Source organism: Pelmatolapia mariae, linkage group LG7 (genome assembly GCF_036321145.2).
Source record: "Pelmatolapia mariae isolate MD_Pm_ZW linkage group LG7, Pm_UMD_F_2, whole genome shotgun sequence".
NCBI classification, from domain to species: Eukaryota; Metazoa; Chordata; class Actinopteri; order Cichliformes; family Cichlidae; genus Pelmatolapia; species Pelmatolapia mariae.
Window position 1 is genome coordinate 39,737,591 of NC_086233.1, and position 19,550 is coordinate 39,757,140.

Below are 19,550 nucleotides of genomic sequence, written 5' to 3' on the forward strand. Positions count from 1 at the left end.
AAAAGTAATTCAACTAGAGAGAAAGTTTGTCAGACTTCTCCACTCTCCAGTTATGTATTCTACAGATTTTAACAGAGTTCAGGTATAAAAATATAGAGCTGAAAATAAGCAGAATAGGTCTTTTTTAAAAATTCAAAAATTAATAAGTAATCACAATAACAGAACACATATATTACTGTAAATAAACCGGTGAGAGTAGCCTACAGTTATGATTACAGTCTTACTTTTCAGTTCACAGTGATACTCTTGTCTTTCATTAATGATCTTTTAGTAATTACTACAATGAAACTTTTCCCACATAATCCCACATAGCAGACAGGTCTGGCCGGGATCTGGTGTCATCCCGGCACTACTGGCTGACTTCTGGCATGGTAAGTGGTATGTCATCCGGATATGAGCCAGACCCGGCGTAGATGGCATGCCACATCTGGCCTGATTATCGTTTACATCTGGCCCAATTGTGGTTTGGTTTATGTGGCCCAGGCTCATAGAAAACCGGTCTGGCCCGGGTCCGGCATCAAGCTGGCACTTCTGACTGACTGGTGTCATGGCAGGGTGTATGTCAACCAGATGTGGGCCAGGTCTGGCAATGATGGCACTATTTATGTTCCTATTTTCCTATTTTAGTTAGAAGACCCAAATGCCATGTTGAAATACTATACTGCAATGATAGCCAACGTTTCAAATGCAGGTTTGACATATTTGTGAGTGTACACTTTATCCAAAACCTAGTGAGGGTTTACTCATGTTTAGTGGTTCAATCCCTGGCTCCTCCAGTCTGCATGTCAAGAGTGTAAACATGTATGAATGTAGTTAGGAAGCACTCAGTTTAGAGAAAGTGTGTGATTAGGTGAATGCGACATGTTGTATAGAGCACTTTGAGTAATCTGAGAGAGTAGAAAAGTGCTATATAAGAATCAGTCCATTCACTGTCTGAACAGTGTTTCTTTTGCAATATTATGTTCCAGCACATTATTACATGGCTTGATTAAGGTACACATTAGGCTGACATCTGGGGCCAGAGCTGAAACTGTTCCAGGCCAGCACAGGGCCAGCAGTGTATCTGCAGCTGGCCTGTGACTGCACACAACTTACACATGGCCCACATACCGCAAAGAATGACGGCCCTTTGGTGGCCCAGATCAGGTTTGCCAGAGGTAATCCACACATGGGCCATCACAGGACCACCAGTGTGTCTGCAACTGGCCTTGTGCTGGCCCATGTATGGGCCACCTCTGGCAAACCAGATCTGGGCCACCAAAGGGCCGTCATTCTTTCCAGTATGTGGGCCATCTGTAAGCACACTGTGTGGGCCAGATCCGGGCCATACCAATTTTGCTATGTGGGAAGTAACACCAGTCTTACACCACACCTGTGAATAAGCAATGGTACTTCTGGGTCAGAGCCACATAACTTTTTAGAGGATACACTGCAAGGGCACCAACTAGGCTCGGATCCTGCAAGCAGATTTCAAAAATACTTAACAACAGTATAATAAGAACTACTCACTGTATTGTTTGCAGCTTTCTATCTATCTATCTATCTATCTATCTATCTATCTATCTATCTATCTATCTATCTATCTATCTATCTATCTATCTATCTATCTATCTTTAATATGGCGCCTAGCTATTTAACAGAACTTCTCCAGTTGTATAACCCCAAAAAAGTACTAAGATCCTCTAATCAGATGCTCTTAATGCAACGCAGGACTAGGCTGAAAACCAGAGGCGATCATGCCTTTGCTATGGCTGCACCTAGACCCTGGAATAATCTCCGTATTGCCATTCATACTTCTGATACTATTCAGACTTTTAAATCTCACTTAAAGACTCATCTATTTACTTTGGCCTTGACTTAAATTAGATGATTGTCATTTGGCAGGCTTCTATGTTTGTCTTGTGTTGCTGTCTCACTCTTGGTAAATAATTTTACTTGCTCTTAATTTGTGAAGCACTTTGATCGACATTGTTGTTTTTAAGTGTGCTATATAAATAAATTTTGATTTTTTATTTTTTTTTCCTATCGGCCTGTCTGCCAGCAAGCAAAATCCTGGCGTTAGACTGAGTCATATCCTCTGCAGTGTTGCAAGTTTGTGATTAAACTCTCATTTTATAGGTCTGGGCAGGTTAATTCAGTCTCACCAAAATATAAACAGATCTTCTCCAAATTGTGTGGTGCCTTTCTGAGATTATGTTTATTGCTCCATATTAATGTGAAAATGTTACGAGATCAGGTTGAAATGGTTGGTAGACTCTTAAGTCCTTTGACTCAGGAGTGTGTGAGTTTTAAAAAATGTAGATAAAAAAAAACAAGGCAGCACAGTAGCGCAGTGGTTAGCACTGTTGCCGCACAGCAAGAAGGCTTGAGTTCAATTCTGCCATCAGGCCGGGGTCTTTCTGCGTGGAGTGCATGTTCTCCCCGTGTTTGCGTGGGTTTTCTCCAGGTACTCCGGCTTCCTCCCACCATCCAAAGACATGCACTCAGTGGGGATAGGTTAATTGATTAATTTAAATTGCCCATAGGTGTGAACGTGAGTGCAAATGGTTGTTTATCTCTGTGTGTTAGCTCTGCAACAGACTGACTCCAGTGTCCCCCACGACCTTGAAAAAGTTTAAGTGGATGGATGTTTGAAACATTGAAGTGAAACTCAATCCGCATTTTTTCTAAAATGATTAAAAAACATTCTAAAAAATTTCTATGAAAACAATACAGAAATGCATCATTTTCTATATTTTCTGTCACATGTGTAAAATGTATAACATTAAAACTAAAGCACTCATGCAGAGAAGTGAGTAATTTAATATTTGGCACCTCTGAGAAGTTTTGTGTTTACTAATTTGTGTAAAAGCAGATAGCAACTCATCACACTGCAGTAACTCCCAGTGAGCTGAAAATAATGAGTCTGGAATCAGGGGGAAGTAAATGCTGTGACCATATTTTGTGTTTAATAATGAGCAAAGGATTCCCAGATGATGGCATCAGCATTCATATTTCCTGCTGTCAAAGGCCTGTAATGATGAGGAAGAGAGAAAATGAAAGATAAAATGAAGAGGGGGAGAATGAATGAAGGGTCAATGAGGGAGTGATGAATTATCCTGTTGGGTGCTGGGAGCTGGAGATGCCAGTGCATGCCAATTTGACCAATGAGAGGTTTTATCACTTTCTCATTTACTAATATTGTTAATCTAACACAGCGTAAAATCATAGGGATACGAATCTCAGAAAGATACAGGAGGAATATTAGACAAATGGAGGTTATGGAGACCTCTTATCATGGTCCCTGTGTCTGCCCAGCCGGCTTGAATAGGCTACAGGTATTTGTTATTGTTTTTTTTCTCCCCTCACTCGGTCTCTCCTGTCTCCTCTTCGCCTGGGCTGAGCTCATTGTGGGCCCTCGCTCTTGGCAAACACACCTGCGGCTCATTATCCTGCCACTCCTGGTCACCATTTAAGACAGTGGCTCAGTGCTTCTGAACGCTGGAACTCTTGTTAGTGTTGCCCAGCTCTAAAACCTTCTCTCGTGTTTTCCTCATGATATTCCTGGTCCTGATCTCTCGTCTGTCTTTGTATATAGATTCCCTGGTCCCATCCTTGATTCCTGTTCTTGGCTTTCCTGAACGTGAGTGTGAATCGCAAGAGTGGAGTGGTGTGAAGAGGAGCATGTTGTGTGGCAGGAGCAGAGTGTGTGTGGCGTGGCCGAAGAGAAGCGTGCGTGGAATTCCCCTCACCAGCCTCCGTGGAGCCTTGGGACCCCTGTCCTCCCCTCATACTCTGTATATAGTCACTTGGTGTTTTGTAAATAAATCTTTTGCACTTTTTCCCCAGAGTCTGAGCTTGAGTCCATTCAGTCCTCCATGACATCTCTCTTTCAAGAGGTCGAGTGCAAGAAGAGAGAGAACTGTTCTTTTTTCAGGCTTTCTTGTAAAATAACACCTCTTTTTAAGACTTTTATTGGTTTAAAAAGCCACAGCCATATCTTATATATAAAAAGATGGACATATCCTCAAAATCTGAGAAAGGGAAGCCATTGTGGAAGTACTTTAAAGCTCTAACCTGCATTCTTCCAAAAACAATCAGATTACTAATAAGTTTATGAAGAGCAGATGAACATCCAAGCCAGCAGAATTTAGCACAGGTTTTATATTGAGGACCTAAAGAAAGGGTAGTGGTTTTAATAAGGCATCATCATTTTGAGCCTCTTGCTGTAGCAGCTTCCCTGTGTGTTTGCTCATCATCAAGACAAAAAATATTGTCCCAGTCAAGCACGACTTGAAATTTTAGAGGCATTTTTGAGATCTTCAGGTCTCAAGAATGAATTGTGTTCACCTTTGGCTATGGAATTTTGAATCACTCCAAAGTCTCACCATTGAAGTTGACGGCGTGGATATGGGCCAGCAGCTCTTTTCCATCAATGTTGGTCATACGAGGGCACAGGCCAAGGTACCCTGGGCAGAGCTCACGGTGCATGTGGTGCAGAGCATGGGCCATCGCGTAGACGGCGTCCATCACAAACTGCACCTTCCCCTCTTGTTCATATATGGAGTCACGGCCAACTTTTTCCAACCCTGAAACAAATACAAAGTTGATCGACTTAAATTACCAAACATATAAAATATATTACAGGCTGAAAGTTCAGTGAACCTACTATGGTCAAATGGGGAACTCAGCTGGGATCTATTTTGGACCTTCTAATGGTTGCTTAAAGTAATATATACACGAATGACTTAATAATTATCATCCAATAATATCATATATAAAAAAGAGAACATTCTGCATAATTAATACTTTGACTTTAGGATACTTAAGTTTTTTTTTTAATACAAAACCATAAATATGATTAAGCAGAATTATGACTTTCTTAAGTAAGGAGTAAAAAAATAAATTCACCACTTGCAAAATCGTTACTATGTTAAAAAATGTATAGTGTCACTTTTTCTTTTTTAGAGCACAGAGCTGCACATGAGCCTAAAAACTGTCCAGTGTTTTTCTACTGTGTGCCAACTGTACATATTTGTGATTAAATGGTTTCCTTGGCAAAGTTCTTGGTCTTTTTGGTACCACTCCATTGAAAAAAATCAAGCAAGTCAAAACTGCCATGGAAAATGCCTTAAAAGGAGTTGTTTACTGAGGACCACAAATATCACTGTGGATTTCATTCAGGCAGCAACATTAAAATGACTAAGAAACTAAAGCACTGACATATTCATCATAAGGCTCCACAGGGAAAAAAAGAAAAGAAAAACACCACACATTCAGATAGCAAAGCAATAAGCACAATACTGTTCAACTAACTTTACTAATATATATCTGAGTTAATCTCCTCCCACCTCTTTATTTGATCTCTTTTTTTTTTTTAACCCAAAGGTTATGGCACTCATCCTTTCCGTTAGGCAAGAAGTTACTAACAAAGATAATGGGAATATGAAAATAGCAACATTTCCTCTAATAAACCCATTAACATAAAAAGATGCCTGATCTCATTCGTTGATTTAAAAATAAATCAAAGAAGACATTGTGCAAAGTTTTTTCCAGATTTTCTACAGAATTATTGGTGTTACTAGAGGCATGCTGCACCATGATGTTGGTGCATGCCAAAAAGGAAAAGAGAAAGACAGGAGGGGAAGACTAACTATTGGACTGGACCCTCCATAGACAAGAGACAAGGCTTTGTTGGATTAATAGGAGCTTCAAAAATCCAATTTAATTTTGATGGCAGACAAGAGAGGAGGGATCTGTCCAAATGGAGACATTTGCTCTGACTAATTACAGATAAAGAGTGATTACATATCTATATGGCTGACCCATGAATGGTGAGCAGACAGCACAGGATGTCAAACAACTGAGACTGACAGAATGTAGATGGGAGTTGGCTCGAAATGGCCGTTACTTGCTGGAGATGAGGAGTAACCAGAGGTGGGTAGAGTAGCCAAAAATTGTACTCAAGTAATAATAGCAATGCCTCAACATAGTTTTACTCAAGTACAAGTAAAAAGTAGCCGTCCAAGAAATTACTCAAGAGTAAGAAAGTATTTAGGAAAAAAGGCTATTTTTGGTATTTTAAAGACTGAAAAGCATAAAAAAATACTTCATAAAAATAACATGATTACATAATAATAAATCTAAGCAGAAGAAACACTTTTCCAAATCATTATTAAACTTCTCCAAATGGCACAACAGTCTCAGCAGAAAGAATAACATTAAAATAGAATAGCTCAGCTGCAGTCGGTGCGGGATCGTTGTACGATGAACAGTCAGTTCTCCTGCTCGTGAGGTGAAAGTTGTTTGAGAAAGTACGTGTGGAGGGAGCTGGGCACTAATGTACAAACAATGCATCACAAACAATGATGAGACCGACTACAGGAAGGAGGTGGAACATTTGGAGGACTGGTGCAGGCAAAACAATCTCTGCTTAAATGAGAAGAAGACTAAGGAGATGATTGTGGACTTCAGGAGGGGAAGACACACACACAGCACCAACAATTTCTATGTACATGTACAATGACAATAAAGGGCTATTCTATTCTATTAAGTTTATTTTGTCAATCTTGGTGATTTATGTTTTCAGAAAGGAGGATTATGCCCACTGGTTATTAACATTTGATTAACAAGTCAATGAAAATGGCAACAATGAGCATGCTCTTCTCAAGGCTTCATAAAGGGAGTTCACAGACCATCCCAACTGTCTCCCAACTGTCATCCCAACTGAGCAAACTGCAGCACAAACAAAAACATGTACACAAGAAAACACAAGGCATTCAAATGCAATCTCTCATCTGTAATTAGCCGCAGCTGTGCTTCTGTTCCCTTTCCCCTCGTTACACTGGGTGTATATATTGTCTCAGTCTTCCTTTTGCTCTTGGTCATGTTCTCCCTTCTAGAGTTTTGGTTATATACTTTTGCTTCTGACCTGTTTTGTTTTTCAATGTGTTTTTATAAGGCCTTTGCAATAAAACAATTTTTAGTTTTATGCCTTGTCCTCCGGGTCTTGCCTGCCTGCCACACAGAAAATCTTGACAGTTTGTCCACTAGGAGTTTTGAACTTTTGTTTGAAAAAACTTTGTTACTTTAAAATTCAACACTTTTTTTCTTTCTTTTTTTTTTTTACCTATCCGATTAACTAGGAACAGTTACACATCTGTAAAGCTATAATTATTGAAATTTAAGATGCACAGACTAGTGATTGAAATAATAATAGCGATAAGAGTAAATTTAAAATAGGAAAAGCTGGTGCATTCACTTCTGCTCGCAAGTGTAAAATGGAGAATAAAAACAACAACACTGATGTTTTTAGTGCCCTAAGTTATCATTTAAGTCTATCAAAGTTGATGAACAGCATTTAATTCAATATTTGCAACTTCAATATAATATGTGTACACAGCAGAAGCTTTTTTATGTTACCCTACAAATGGCCGAAGTGTTGAGTTTGTCCTGTAAAGGTGCATTAGGATAACATTAGGATTCACTCTCTTACTCTAACGTGCATCTCACAACCTGAATTAGAAAACAACATGGTCATTCCCATTATCTAAACAAGCTTCTCTGTCAGCTGCTTCAGCTCGCACACAAAAACAAACAGAATGGTAATTCTAGATTGCAATCAATGACAGGCAGACAGAGAATCCATGCACTGGAGGCTACAGAGATCAGAGACAACTCTGGGGCAGCAAAGGTTCAGCTCTCAGCCGTCAGAGAAGACGACAAGCTCACCTGTGAAAAGCATCTGTCAGGTAATTTGGCTGAAAGCTGCTTTTATCTGAGCATGTGAGTGTGATGTGTTTCTGTTGCAGTGCACTTCAAACAGAAGCCTTTCATTTTCATTAAACCCCCTAATTTATCCATTAACAAAAGGTTATTGATGTATTTTTAATCATATTATAGTGGAGTGGAAAGATTAAATGATTTCAATATATGCACATTTTTATTGGATAGCATGCACAGTTTAAGGGCTGTTTAGAATTTTTAACAGAATGGAATTAATGAAATGTCATTTCTTTATTTGGACTTTAAAAACTCCCTTCATATTCCTATGGAATTAGAACAATTAACAGATTCATTAATATATACAGGGTTGGTTTGATTAGGTGGTTTAAAAATATTTATACAAATATGATTAAAAAACTGAAAAACTCCTTTTAAATTCCTATCTTACAATGACCCCATTGTTATTTTTTTTCAGTTGTAATTAAAATACCATAAAGAAGGTATTTCTTCTTTTTAAGTCAGAGCAAAACAGCAATCAGCACGATTTTCAAAGAATTGTTTTATGGTATTTTAAACACAATTGTTATCTTCTAAGAATTACATTTACAATTTAAGTATCATTTGTATAATTTAAAGTGTTTTTGTACCTTTAAAAGCATTAATCTCAACATTAAACCATTGAGAAAATCCAGTCAGCAAACTTACCTTAGCTAATTACATACTGAATGGTAAAAAATAAGAAAGTGTCATAAATTAGGTTTATTAAAGGTATTTCAAGGAAAATTGTTTTATCCAATGTGTAAACTCAAGTAAAAGATGGGATAGAAAGAAGATACTCCCATCCAAGCAGGCTAGGGAAAAATGCCTTGCTTTTGAATGAATTTCTTTTTAAGAGCAACACACTTGACCACATGAGTTTAGCTCAGGATGGTGGTGACAGACATAACAGATTATTCCTAATTAGCCCAGTTAATTACAGTTAATAAGCAAATCCTCTCATAGAACATATCACACAGACACTGAAGTTTTGAACACACTGAACACATTTCCCCTCAAGTGATCTCATTCAGGATTTTACAAAAATTAAGACCTGGCTAGAGATTATGCAGAAACTTACATTTAAAACTTGTTATATCAAAACAAAGAGCAAAGCTGTGAGTAAACTTCACTACATATTAGAAACAGGAATAGAAGTTGAGTCTCCTTTAGTTTGTGCAGTTAGTTTGCAGTTAGTCTGGTTGTGACAGAAACCAATTAGTAGCTGTTAACAGAGAAGAATCAATGTATTGAAAGCAGTTGATGGTGAAGTCGTTTTTATCTTTCAGTCTCCTGACACAAACGGATGCAACCACAAAGACCATAAAGCTCCTGATTTCAGCTGATTTGCATCCGCAGGATTGAGGAGCTCAATGTCCAGTGAGTGACAAACTCCCCCAAAAAGGAGTGTTTCTTGGTTTGGATCAGAAATACAGCTTTACAGGATTCCCCCCCTCTGGTCTTCATGTCCCAGACTCTGTTAACTAGTTTTTATCTTCTGACTTTTAGCAACGCATTTGGAAACAGCCTAGAGTGTGCACATGAAATCCAATCATAAACTGATTTCATTTTCAGCGCAAGCAATCCTGTTACAGAAGAGATCACAGTTCAGGGGAAATTGGAGGCCAAGTCAACAACTCAAACTCATTGTTGTGCTACTAAAACCATTGCTGGAGCATTTTGCTGGAGCTGGTTCAGAAGAAAAATGCTGTGACTGCTATGATCAGGATTGTAAACGAGAATTCAGGAGAGTGATCTCTCTCGCCAACTTGGCTCTCAGTGTGAAGATGGATTAAATTTTGTTCCATATTCTAGAATCAAGCAAATGCAATGGCTTATACCAAAATAGCTTAATACCTATCTATAATCACTAATTACATGAGGATAAATCATTAAGTCACTCATCACTGCATGATTCAGCGTTGTCCCTCTGGTAAAGCTAAAGTTACTTTTTCCTCATCCTCAAAGTCGGAAATAAAGTCCCTGGTGTCTTTCTCATCAGTCTGTACAAGTGAGAACTGCACCTACGCAGTTCTGCTCTTTCATCTGTGCCACACAGCATGTGTTATAGTGGATGGATAGTGCCAAATTAATGAAGTGCAAAGATGACACCCATCCCCTTGGGCTTTACTACTGTTAGGTAGCAAGGCTCTTTGCATTTTTATTATACACAATACAGTTCCATCAGTCTTTAGAATAACAAGGTTTGATACTCACATACCACTCAACACTCATGTTGGTACACCACAGTCTTTACAATTTAGTCTTTCAGCACTTTACAGCACTGACAAAGATACTACACACACACACACACACACACACACACACACACACACACACACACACACACACACACACACACACACACACACACACACACACACAAATAAGACTGCTGACCTGCCAACTCAGCTGTTTTGTCTGTGTGATGATGCAGCTCCAAAACTCAATCTGGAACTTCTAATAAAATCTTTTGAGATCTGCCCGACAGCAGCAGCCTGATCAAAGCTCAGGTAACATTATCAGGGAAGCAGTTGGAACACTGCAGCTTTTTCTAGAGTGCTGACATTGCCTTCTGCTGTTTTACTCCTATCTCCAGCTGGAGGTACTCTGTTTGTTTGTACTTAGCCAAACACCTCCACAAATGCTGTTTTGCGTGGCAGACAAGTTTTTAAAGGATTTAGCCCATAGTGCACCTCTGCTGAGTGTCTCCCTGCTTAGTAAGTCCTGATTCAGGGCTTCTCATGTAACAAACAGCTGCATGAGACATGGAACGAGAACAAAAACTCATTTCAGATCAGATTCACTATCAGTTAATGAGTCCAAATTTTATGCAATCATTTTGTTTGTCTTCAGAACCTAAAAGAAATCCCTTATTCTTAATTTTTTGGGTGAGAGTTTAGCTCACTGGGTGAGCAGGTACAATATGCCTTAAGGCCAAAGTACAAGTGGCCCAGGCTGAGTCTGGAGCCTTTTGTTGTGTGTATTCCCCTGCTCTCTCACTCCTCCTCTTTCCTGTCTGCACTCCTGGTTAGGAATGTTGAGTGCTAATGGCAGTCCCAAGCAGATTTCTTCTGTTTGTCATCTGGGATAAAAAGCAAACTGTTGTCTTTTCCAATGTAAGGTTGTTGTTTTTTTTAACTAGTGTTTTCCCAAATCTGGGACTTTGCAGGATTGCAGTGACTTTATTTTTTCATAATTTCTCAGACATTTTAATGTATGTATCCCACTTTGCTATTTGCATTTTCTGATTCATTTTGGACGGTAAGAAAGACCAGTGAAAATGTCATGGTTTTATCTGAGGTATTCAAAACAAGTCAGCTGGTCTGGGCCTTAAAAAGAAAAGAAAAAACCAACACCACCAACAACAAAAAACAATCTTTTATTTGATTGCTATGACATTTTAGCTTCATATATCAAATTTTTGTTCATAATTTTTTTAATATAAATTGAAAAAAATGTAATTAAAAGTATGAAATATAAAAATATACTTTTCATAAATTGCCACTTGCAGCTGTATTTTGCAAGATTAAGATTTTATTAGTGTGTGCTCAAATATTGGACCTTGCACGGTTGCAAATTTCTGAACACATTTCCTAAAATTAGGGAATGTAACAAATGGAAAGTACCTGTTTTTTATTTCTTGTTTTAGGCCTCTGAAATCAGAGTGAGTGCAGGAAAACATTAGATTTCCACGATGTGACTTTAGGCTGACACTTTAGGGAGAAGATTACTGCATGTGTGCTGGTATGAAGAAACAAGTGTTTATAAGGCAGAAATGTGTTTTCTTTCATTTGTGTATTGAGAACATCATCAAGGAAGTAAATTATTAGTTTTTCCCAGTCAAACCTGTTTTGGCTAAAATCATACATCAGCTTCAAACTACTTAAGTAGTAAAAAAAAGGAAAATATATGTCTTCAACCCGTAGCTGGGTCACAGAGGTAAATGAAATATATGATTAAGAAGAAAAGAAAAGGAAGAAGAAGAGAAATGATTTGTGTATCCTATCTATTAATATCACACATGTGATGGTGTTCTCATGCAATAGTGTTATGGGCTATTGGTGCAATGGTGTATTGTGTGAATAACTGTCATTGTAAGGAAGATACATTGATAATGACAAAGACAAAGATACCTGTACATTTCTTGGGGCTGCCAGGTCTCTTGCCATGCATGCCCAGTTTACAGCCAAAGTTTTCCTCCCAGAACTCGGCAAACCATATGTTCCTGCGGTTATTGGACAAAGAGCGACTCTTGAAGTAACGGTCAAATGCTACCAAAAGAAGGAAAACATCATTAAAATCAGGATTTCTTTCAAAACATCCTAAAAATCTGGTCAAGTCAAGGTTGTTTCTGGCCTCACCATCCACAGATGCCCTCTTAGGAAGGATGGTGATGGCGCCTTCGGCTACCCGCTCCTGCTGGACTACCGGAGAGATCTTGGACCCCCAGCTGTCGGATCCCACCCACAGGAAGTGACCTGTCAGATTGTTGCTTTTTGCTGCATCCAGGATTCTCCTTTTAGCATCACAGGTGACAGATGAGACAGTCAAAGGGGAGAAGAGGGAGCCAATTCTCATTCAATATTTTATTTGTATGTAGCATGAACATGTCGCATAAAAAGACATCAAGAAAGTATACACACAAGACATACACAACTAAAGCACCACAAAACAAGACGCTGCAGATCTTTCATGCTTGATGCCTAAAAACTGTCTTCATCTAAACTAAAACCATTCCCTCTACTCGGAAATAAAAGAATTTCCCAGATGAAGCTGTTTGTTCAACAACCATTGTTATTAATGTGATTTACTGGTTATTTAAATTGTTATTTTACAAAGAAAGAAATGAGGAAATAATGTTTGTAGTTGATTATTAACAGAATAATTTAAGTTTATTTATTTTAATTTTTTGTGTAATAAAATAATTGCTTTATGAATTATTTAATGTATGGCAGCTGGTAAGTAACAACAATAGTGAGTATTTTCTCACTCCAAACCCTTTTAACATACTAGATAGCGCACATTCTCCATACATCCTATAACTGCTTATTTAGTTCAGATTTGTGCTGGAGTCTACTCCAGCCCCCACACCATCTGGTTTCCCATCTTTCTTAGACTGGTAACTGGTCCATGATGTACTTTGCCTTCCACACTATCACAAAGTAGAAAAGCACAGTTGTCTACTGTGCAAACTGCAAACCAGCAGCCAATTATGCCCTACAAGGATTTGTGAAGCCTGGCAGCATGACCCCATCTCCTATGAAAAAGACCAGCATACTCACGCCAGGTAAAAAGGTGGCAAATGCTGGCAGACCTCAGGAAAGACCAGGGCCCGTATCCCTAAAGATTCTGAGAATCCCCTCAGAGAGCTCCTAACTTAACCTAAAAATTCCTTGCCAGGAGTTTTAGCTTAGAAGTGATTCCAGAACATTTTCAGTGAACTCTGAGCAAGGAATGGATGGAAAATCCTATCTTAGTGAGGAGGTATGGTTGACCCCGTTGCTAGGTATGAGTCATCATTTCAAAAGCCGTGATTGGTTGATCCTACAAGTTTGATGGAAATGAGCTTTTGGTGAGAATGAGCAAAGGATGTACCCTCAAATCAATAAACATAATTATACACTCTAATCTTATGCTGACTGTAATTGTAAATAATATTTCACATTCAAGAAAATATCTGGAAAATGAATAGTAAGCTGTAGGGGTTATAGCCTAACATTAGAATCTAAAATATGTGAAAACTTAAACTCATTACACCCTGTTCAAATAATGATTCGTGTCTTATTTGCTCATATCAATATCCTAGCTGGCATATTTTGTACTTTCACTCCCATATGGACCCCACTGAAAACAAGATGGCCTATCTCAAGGGGCTGTCCCTAATGAAGTAGAAATCACAACGTTACAAGTCCAGTGTGGTCTTAACGAGGGTAACACAGCTCAGCTTTTATCAATGTCTGTGATTGCTGTCTGGTCTATTTATAAAGGCTTGTTAAAAATTATCCTACAAACACAGAAAATGGAGAAAAAAAGGACTCGCAAGCCGAACTGGACTGAGGAGCAAGGTTTGTTGCTGGCCCAGTTGGTGAACGAACATAAAGGTATCTCTCCTGCCTCTTCTGTTGGCCATTTTGTGCAGCTGCTTAGGGGAAGTCCTAAGCCACTAAAAGTCCTCTTCCCTGCTCTTAGCAGATCTCGCCTTAGGAGCCCTTTTAAGCGCTAGGAATCTTGAGGAATAGCTTTTATATTAACTGGGATTGTCGTGTCACTTTTAGGGGAAATTCTAAGAAAACGTCATGACTGAGAATTTTCTTAGAATTTGGCCGCTAGGAGCCACTTTTTGCACACAGATTCTTTAGGGATACGGGCCCTGGTCTTTATGAGAAAGGTCTTGACAACCACTCTCTGATCTGATTTTGCCATGTGGTACATAGTGAAGAAGAGGGTCCTGCTCATTGAGCTGACCATCACTTGGGAGGGGGGAGTGACAGCAGCCCATGGAAGGAAAGGTGTCAGTTTTTTTTTGCCTCTTTCTGTCATGAATCGGCTGTGGCAGGCAGGATATAGGGCCCAGAATGAAGGACACTCAGACAGAAGAGTAAACTCAAAGAGGCTGCTTTTATTCCAGTAGCAGAAAAAACTCCATAAATGATAAACTTGCAAAAAACTTAAACTAAACTAGAAACTAATACTAAACACTAAGAAACCTGGAGACGAGGCACACAGAGGGAAACCCAAACAGCATGAGGGGACGATGTGACACTGACTGAGAGAAACACAGGGCTAAAATACACTGAGGGATAACGGGGGAATGGGACACAGGAGGAGAGCACACCTGGGAGTAATCAAACACAATAAGACCAGAGGAAGCCAAACTAGACAACAAAGTAAAACAGGAAACACAACACATAGACGCGGATTTGACAAGGAGAGACAGCTGACAGGGCGAGACAGAGCATCCATGGAACACAGAGACAAAAACCAGAATACTAAGAACGCTAACATAGATAACAAAATACTGGAAATAATAAATACTGACAAAATCAAAGTTCAATAATAATGCAAACTCAAAACACTGGGTCACTGACCCAGGACCGTGACACTTTCATGCATCATTTCGATAGAGGATACACACGTGCATCCTCAACGATAGCTCTTCCATTAAGCTTTTGTCTCTTTTTCTAAGTTTTAGACTCTTCCATTACTTTTGTTTTTCATGTTTGTCCTGAATCAGCTTAAAATTAAACCTGACTTTTTGTTTGTTACTCCTGCTTATCAAAAAGACGAGCTTCAGGCTCTTATTAAGATTTAGATCTGCAATTAGTGAATAGGTAAGACATTTTCATGTCCTACTCATGTTAATGCACATGTAAAAATACGTTATTTTATACTAATGGCTGGCCCAGTTATGTGAACACATTCCTACAGTCATACTCAAGTCTTTCATCATGTTTAAGTAAAGAAATTCTTTGAACATTTACAGTATAGTTTTTTTTTCCTTTTTTGTACTAGTAGTATCATAAAATCATATAATCATAATAAATTACAAATTAAATAGGGTCTTGCAGTACATGTTAGATGCACAAGAAATAACCTTTTTTTACCGAATGTCGTCTTCATTGGCGAACATGATGACAGCGCGGGCATTGGGAGTCTCCACTAAACGGAGGATTATCTTATCAAACTCTCCAGGTCTCGGCTCACGAGGAATTTTCAGAGATTGAGCAATGCACACCCCACCTGAGAGTGACAGAGGGAGAAAAAAACAAATATTTAATAAACAAGACTGAGACTGCTAGGGCTAGCCTCATTTTAACCTTCTGAGGTGGTAATTATTATAAAACAATTCTATTACAGTCTTAAAGTCTACTCATGTATACTCATATAAGGACATGATGGGTTTTTTTTTTAACTCTGTCCTGTCTGGCAGCTTTCGCAATTACAATTATGATCTGAATACACTGTTGTGTACACTTTGCTTGTCAAAGATGAGCTCAACAAATTCTATATAGGCTCCTCTTGTTCGTGTGCTACTTTTATCTGTTTAGTTAATCATTTATTTTTAGTGTTATTTCATTTATTACTTTATATGTGTTGTATGACAATGTGAACAAAATGAAAAAGAAAAGAATAATAATAGGAAGAGGAGAGAAAATAGGGGAAAATATAATAAAACAAAGGAGCACAAACAGAAAAGAATGATGATTCGCCAACTATCGCACCTATACAACCCAAATTTATTTGGGTTGTCTTGGTCAAATTTATCTTGGCCAAATTTTTACTCTGATACTCACACATGACAGCACATGAATCATCACACTTTTATCTGCTGTCAGTGAACCAAAGGTCAGTTGTGCTCATCGAGGCATCAAGGCATTAAGATAAGATTATTAATAACATCTAATTCATGATAATGCACCAGTGTGATTCTGCATTTCCTTTTATTAATACATCTTAGATTATTTGTGAATCATTTACAACCAAAAATATCCCTTGAATCATCCTTAAAATTTGTTTAAAGATTGCTTACATTTATTTTTTCATGTATGATTTTTAATTTGTTTTTTTAATCTTCCAGTCTGGATACTGCAGGCAGGAAGACCTGGGTCATGAATAAGTCTTCCCGCATGACAGTGACCCAGAACCCACTGCCAAGGCAACAAAGGAATGGCTATAGAAGAAGCACATTAAGGGCACTGAGTGGCCTAGTCAGTCTCCAGGCCTCAGTCCTATAATAATGTGTGGAGGGAACTGAAGCTTGGAGTTACTAAGTGGCAGCCAAGAAAACGAAACAATATTTTTGATAGATTACTCAGTGATTAATTCCAGCTCAGTAGGGGTGCAATGATCAGCTGCATATGTGATACTGTGAGATTTATCTACAGCCAAGCAAACAAATATGGAGAATAAATAATAAACTCACTTGAATGTATCAGTTCAAATCAATATTATCTGTACTTTATATTGAATTAAATAGTTGTTTCCCATACCCTCTTAAACAAAGACTTGTTAAACAATCTATCTGAAGAGAGAGGAACAGTGTCACCTGTTAAAGCTAAGCTCAGAGGCTGCAGAGAGAGAGGTGGAGATAAAACATTTAAGACCCTGCTGCCATTATCATTACCAACAAGTTGAAAGGGCATTTACTCTTACTCCCAAGACACTGCTTCAATCAGACTAAAACCTCCATTCTTAACTCAGTTCTGCACTACACAGACCCATCAGCACACCAGATTGGAGCTGCTGTCTGTAATTTAAGGAATTATGTTTTCGAGGGATTAAAGGTCATGGTACTGAGAGTGTGATTGCAGATGCTCCATCTCACATTTTAGCGAGAGCACATCTTGTCATTCAACTAAAATCTGCTTTTCTTCACACTTGAATAAAATTGAGGATTTGTTAACAACAGTTGTTTTTGTTTCCAATTTTTCTTTCTGTATTCTTCTGCCATGATAACAACTACAGAAATGACATTTTAGTTAAAGTTAAAAGAACTGTTCAGCATGCTGTTCAGTAAAGTTAACTAGTGCTCATTTGAATGCAAAAAACAAGAGCTGGTATGAGCATGTAATAATGTTCACTACATTGTAAGCTACTAATATTTCAATGTGAAAATTTAGATAAAACACCGATTCTATTCATAATTTTTATGGACAGGATATCTAGGCGTAACCAAGTGGCGGAAGGCTTTCACTTGGGTGGTCTCAGAATATCATCTATGCTTTTCGCAGATGATGTGGTTCTGTTGGTTTCATCGGGTGATGGCCTCCAGCTCGCCTTGGAACGGTTCGCAGCCGAGTGTGAAGCGGTGGGAATGAGAATCAGCACCTCCAAATCTGAGGCCATGGTCCTCAGCCGGAAAAGGGTTAGAGATAGTGTCACGGCCAGACAGTCCTCACCAGTCACTTTGCCAATTTTGGTTGTGTTTGTGTGCACTTTGTGGTTTTCTCCTCTCCATCCTGTGCGTGTGCGTTTTTATGTGGGAACATGTACTTCCGGAAGCCATATGGCACGGAATGGCAGCTGACCCAGGGGGAGTGTCCCCAGCTGGAATCGCCGCACCTGTGCTTAATCACTTCGCCGGCTGCTACTAATCCGAAGCAGACCTATTTAACGGTGCGGTCAGATCACAGCCAACGCTGGAACGTTGAGCTAAACCGGGATCCAGGGAACGGAGAAGGAGTGGGCGAAAGGCGAAGTTGTTTTGGATTATCACTGCACTGTCACCGCGGGGAGGAGTCACCTTATCACTGCACTGCCCTTTGGATTACAAACTCGAACTGTTGCCTTTGTTTTTCACTGTAAATAAATTCACCATCACTCTGCAAGGAGTCTCGCACCTGAGTCCTTTAAATTCATTCACCATGACAGATAGGGTGAGAAGTTCGATCATCCGGGAGGGGCTCAGAGTAGAGCTACTGCTCCTTCACATCGAAATGAGCCAGTTGAGGTGGTTCGGGCATCTGACAAGGTTGCCTGCTGGGCGCCTCCTGGGTGAGGTGTTCCGGCATGCCCCACCTGGAGGAGGCCTCGGGCAGATCCAGGACACGCTGGAGAGATTATCTCTCAGCTGGCCTGGGAACGCCTTGGTGTTCCCCCAGACAAGCTGTAGGAGGTGGCTGGGGAGAGGGAGGTCTGAGTCTCTCTACTTAGGCTGCTGCACCCACAAACCAGCCCCGGATAAGCGGAAGAAGATGCATGGATGGACAAAGCGTCTAACACATGACAACATAGGGTATTCATTACAAGCCCTAATAAAACCTCAGCAAGACTCAAGCTGCAGAATATAGAGGCAACTGCAGAGATGCTATTTTTAATGCCAGGCTTTAGCTTCCCAAAATCTTTTTCTAGTGTTATTAATCAGCCAGCCAAATGCAGCGTATACATGGATGTAAGAATGAACTCACTGAGCACAAGCCATTTATTGAGGTTGACGGTCAACCATACCAAAAAAATAAAGAACAAACTAAAAAAGGGGAAATAAGACTTCCCTAACAGAAACTAAACTGAACAAATCACTAGGAACTAGGACCATAGAAACATGCTCTTAAAAACGTTAACACTGTCTGTGAAGCTAGATTTAAGAAATAAGTCTTTAAAGTTGAAGTAGGGCTCCATGGTGTAAATTTACCTTTACACGTGTTTCATATCTACTTGAAGTCTCTCAAAAACTCAGTTTTTATTATCTCTTCTTTACACTTAAGTATTAATATTCTACTTTATGACAGAATAAAAGGGGGCTCTTTAGATAACACAACACTGAGATCATTGCATCATATATTGTTGTAAACTTTATTGGGGGTGTTAAATGCAACTGAGCTCCAGTTAAAACCCATCAATCATTGGTCTGTAAAACAATAATGATCCCCTTTAAAATGTTTATAATAACATATCTAAGCCAACAATGCATTGTGCTCACTACTTAAAACTCAGGACTTGATGTCTTTACATAGTTTAGATGTTTCAACTGAGCTGCACATAAGGCTTTAACACTATACAGTGCATCCAGAAAATGCTTCACTTGTCTCACATTTTGCCATTTTAGAGCATAATTAGTGTGGTATATTCAGTTGACTGGATATGATTTGGAAAGTCACACTACAAGTCTATATATGTCAGACAGTGTATGTCAGACCATGAAACAAGCCATGAAGTCCTAAAAGTGTCTCTACACCTCTGAGACAGAATTACATCAACACACAGATCAGGGGAACCGTACGGAAACATTTCTGCAGCACTGAAAGTCTGAATGAGCACAGTGGCCACTATCACCTGTGAATCTGGAAGAAGTTTGGAACAACCAGAAC

At 39.1% G+C, this 19,550-nt stretch overlaps 1 protein-coding gene across 3 annotated transcripts in view; it reads right to left on the minus strand.

Moving 5' to 3' along the window:
- Positions 1 to 19,550, minus strand: part of LOC134631096 (metabotropic glutamate receptor 8-like) — a 127,587-nt gene that overhangs the window by 27,728 nt on the left and 80,309 nt on the right. For all 3 annotated transcript variants that reach the window (XM_063479077.1, XM_063479075.1, XM_063479078.1), the window contains exons 4-7: positions 15,348 to 15,483; positions 12,105 to 12,259; positions 11,877 to 12,014; positions 4,368 to 4,568 (exon numbers count right to left, since the gene is read on the minus strand). In XM_063479077.1, the coding sequence (XP_063335147.1) occupies positions 4,368 to 4,568; positions 11,877 to 12,014; positions 12,105 to 12,259; positions 15,348 to 15,483 (630 nt within the window). The remainder of the gene's footprint in view (positions 1 to 4,367; positions 4,569 to 11,876; positions 12,015 to 12,104; positions 12,260 to 15,347; positions 15,484 to 19,550) is intronic.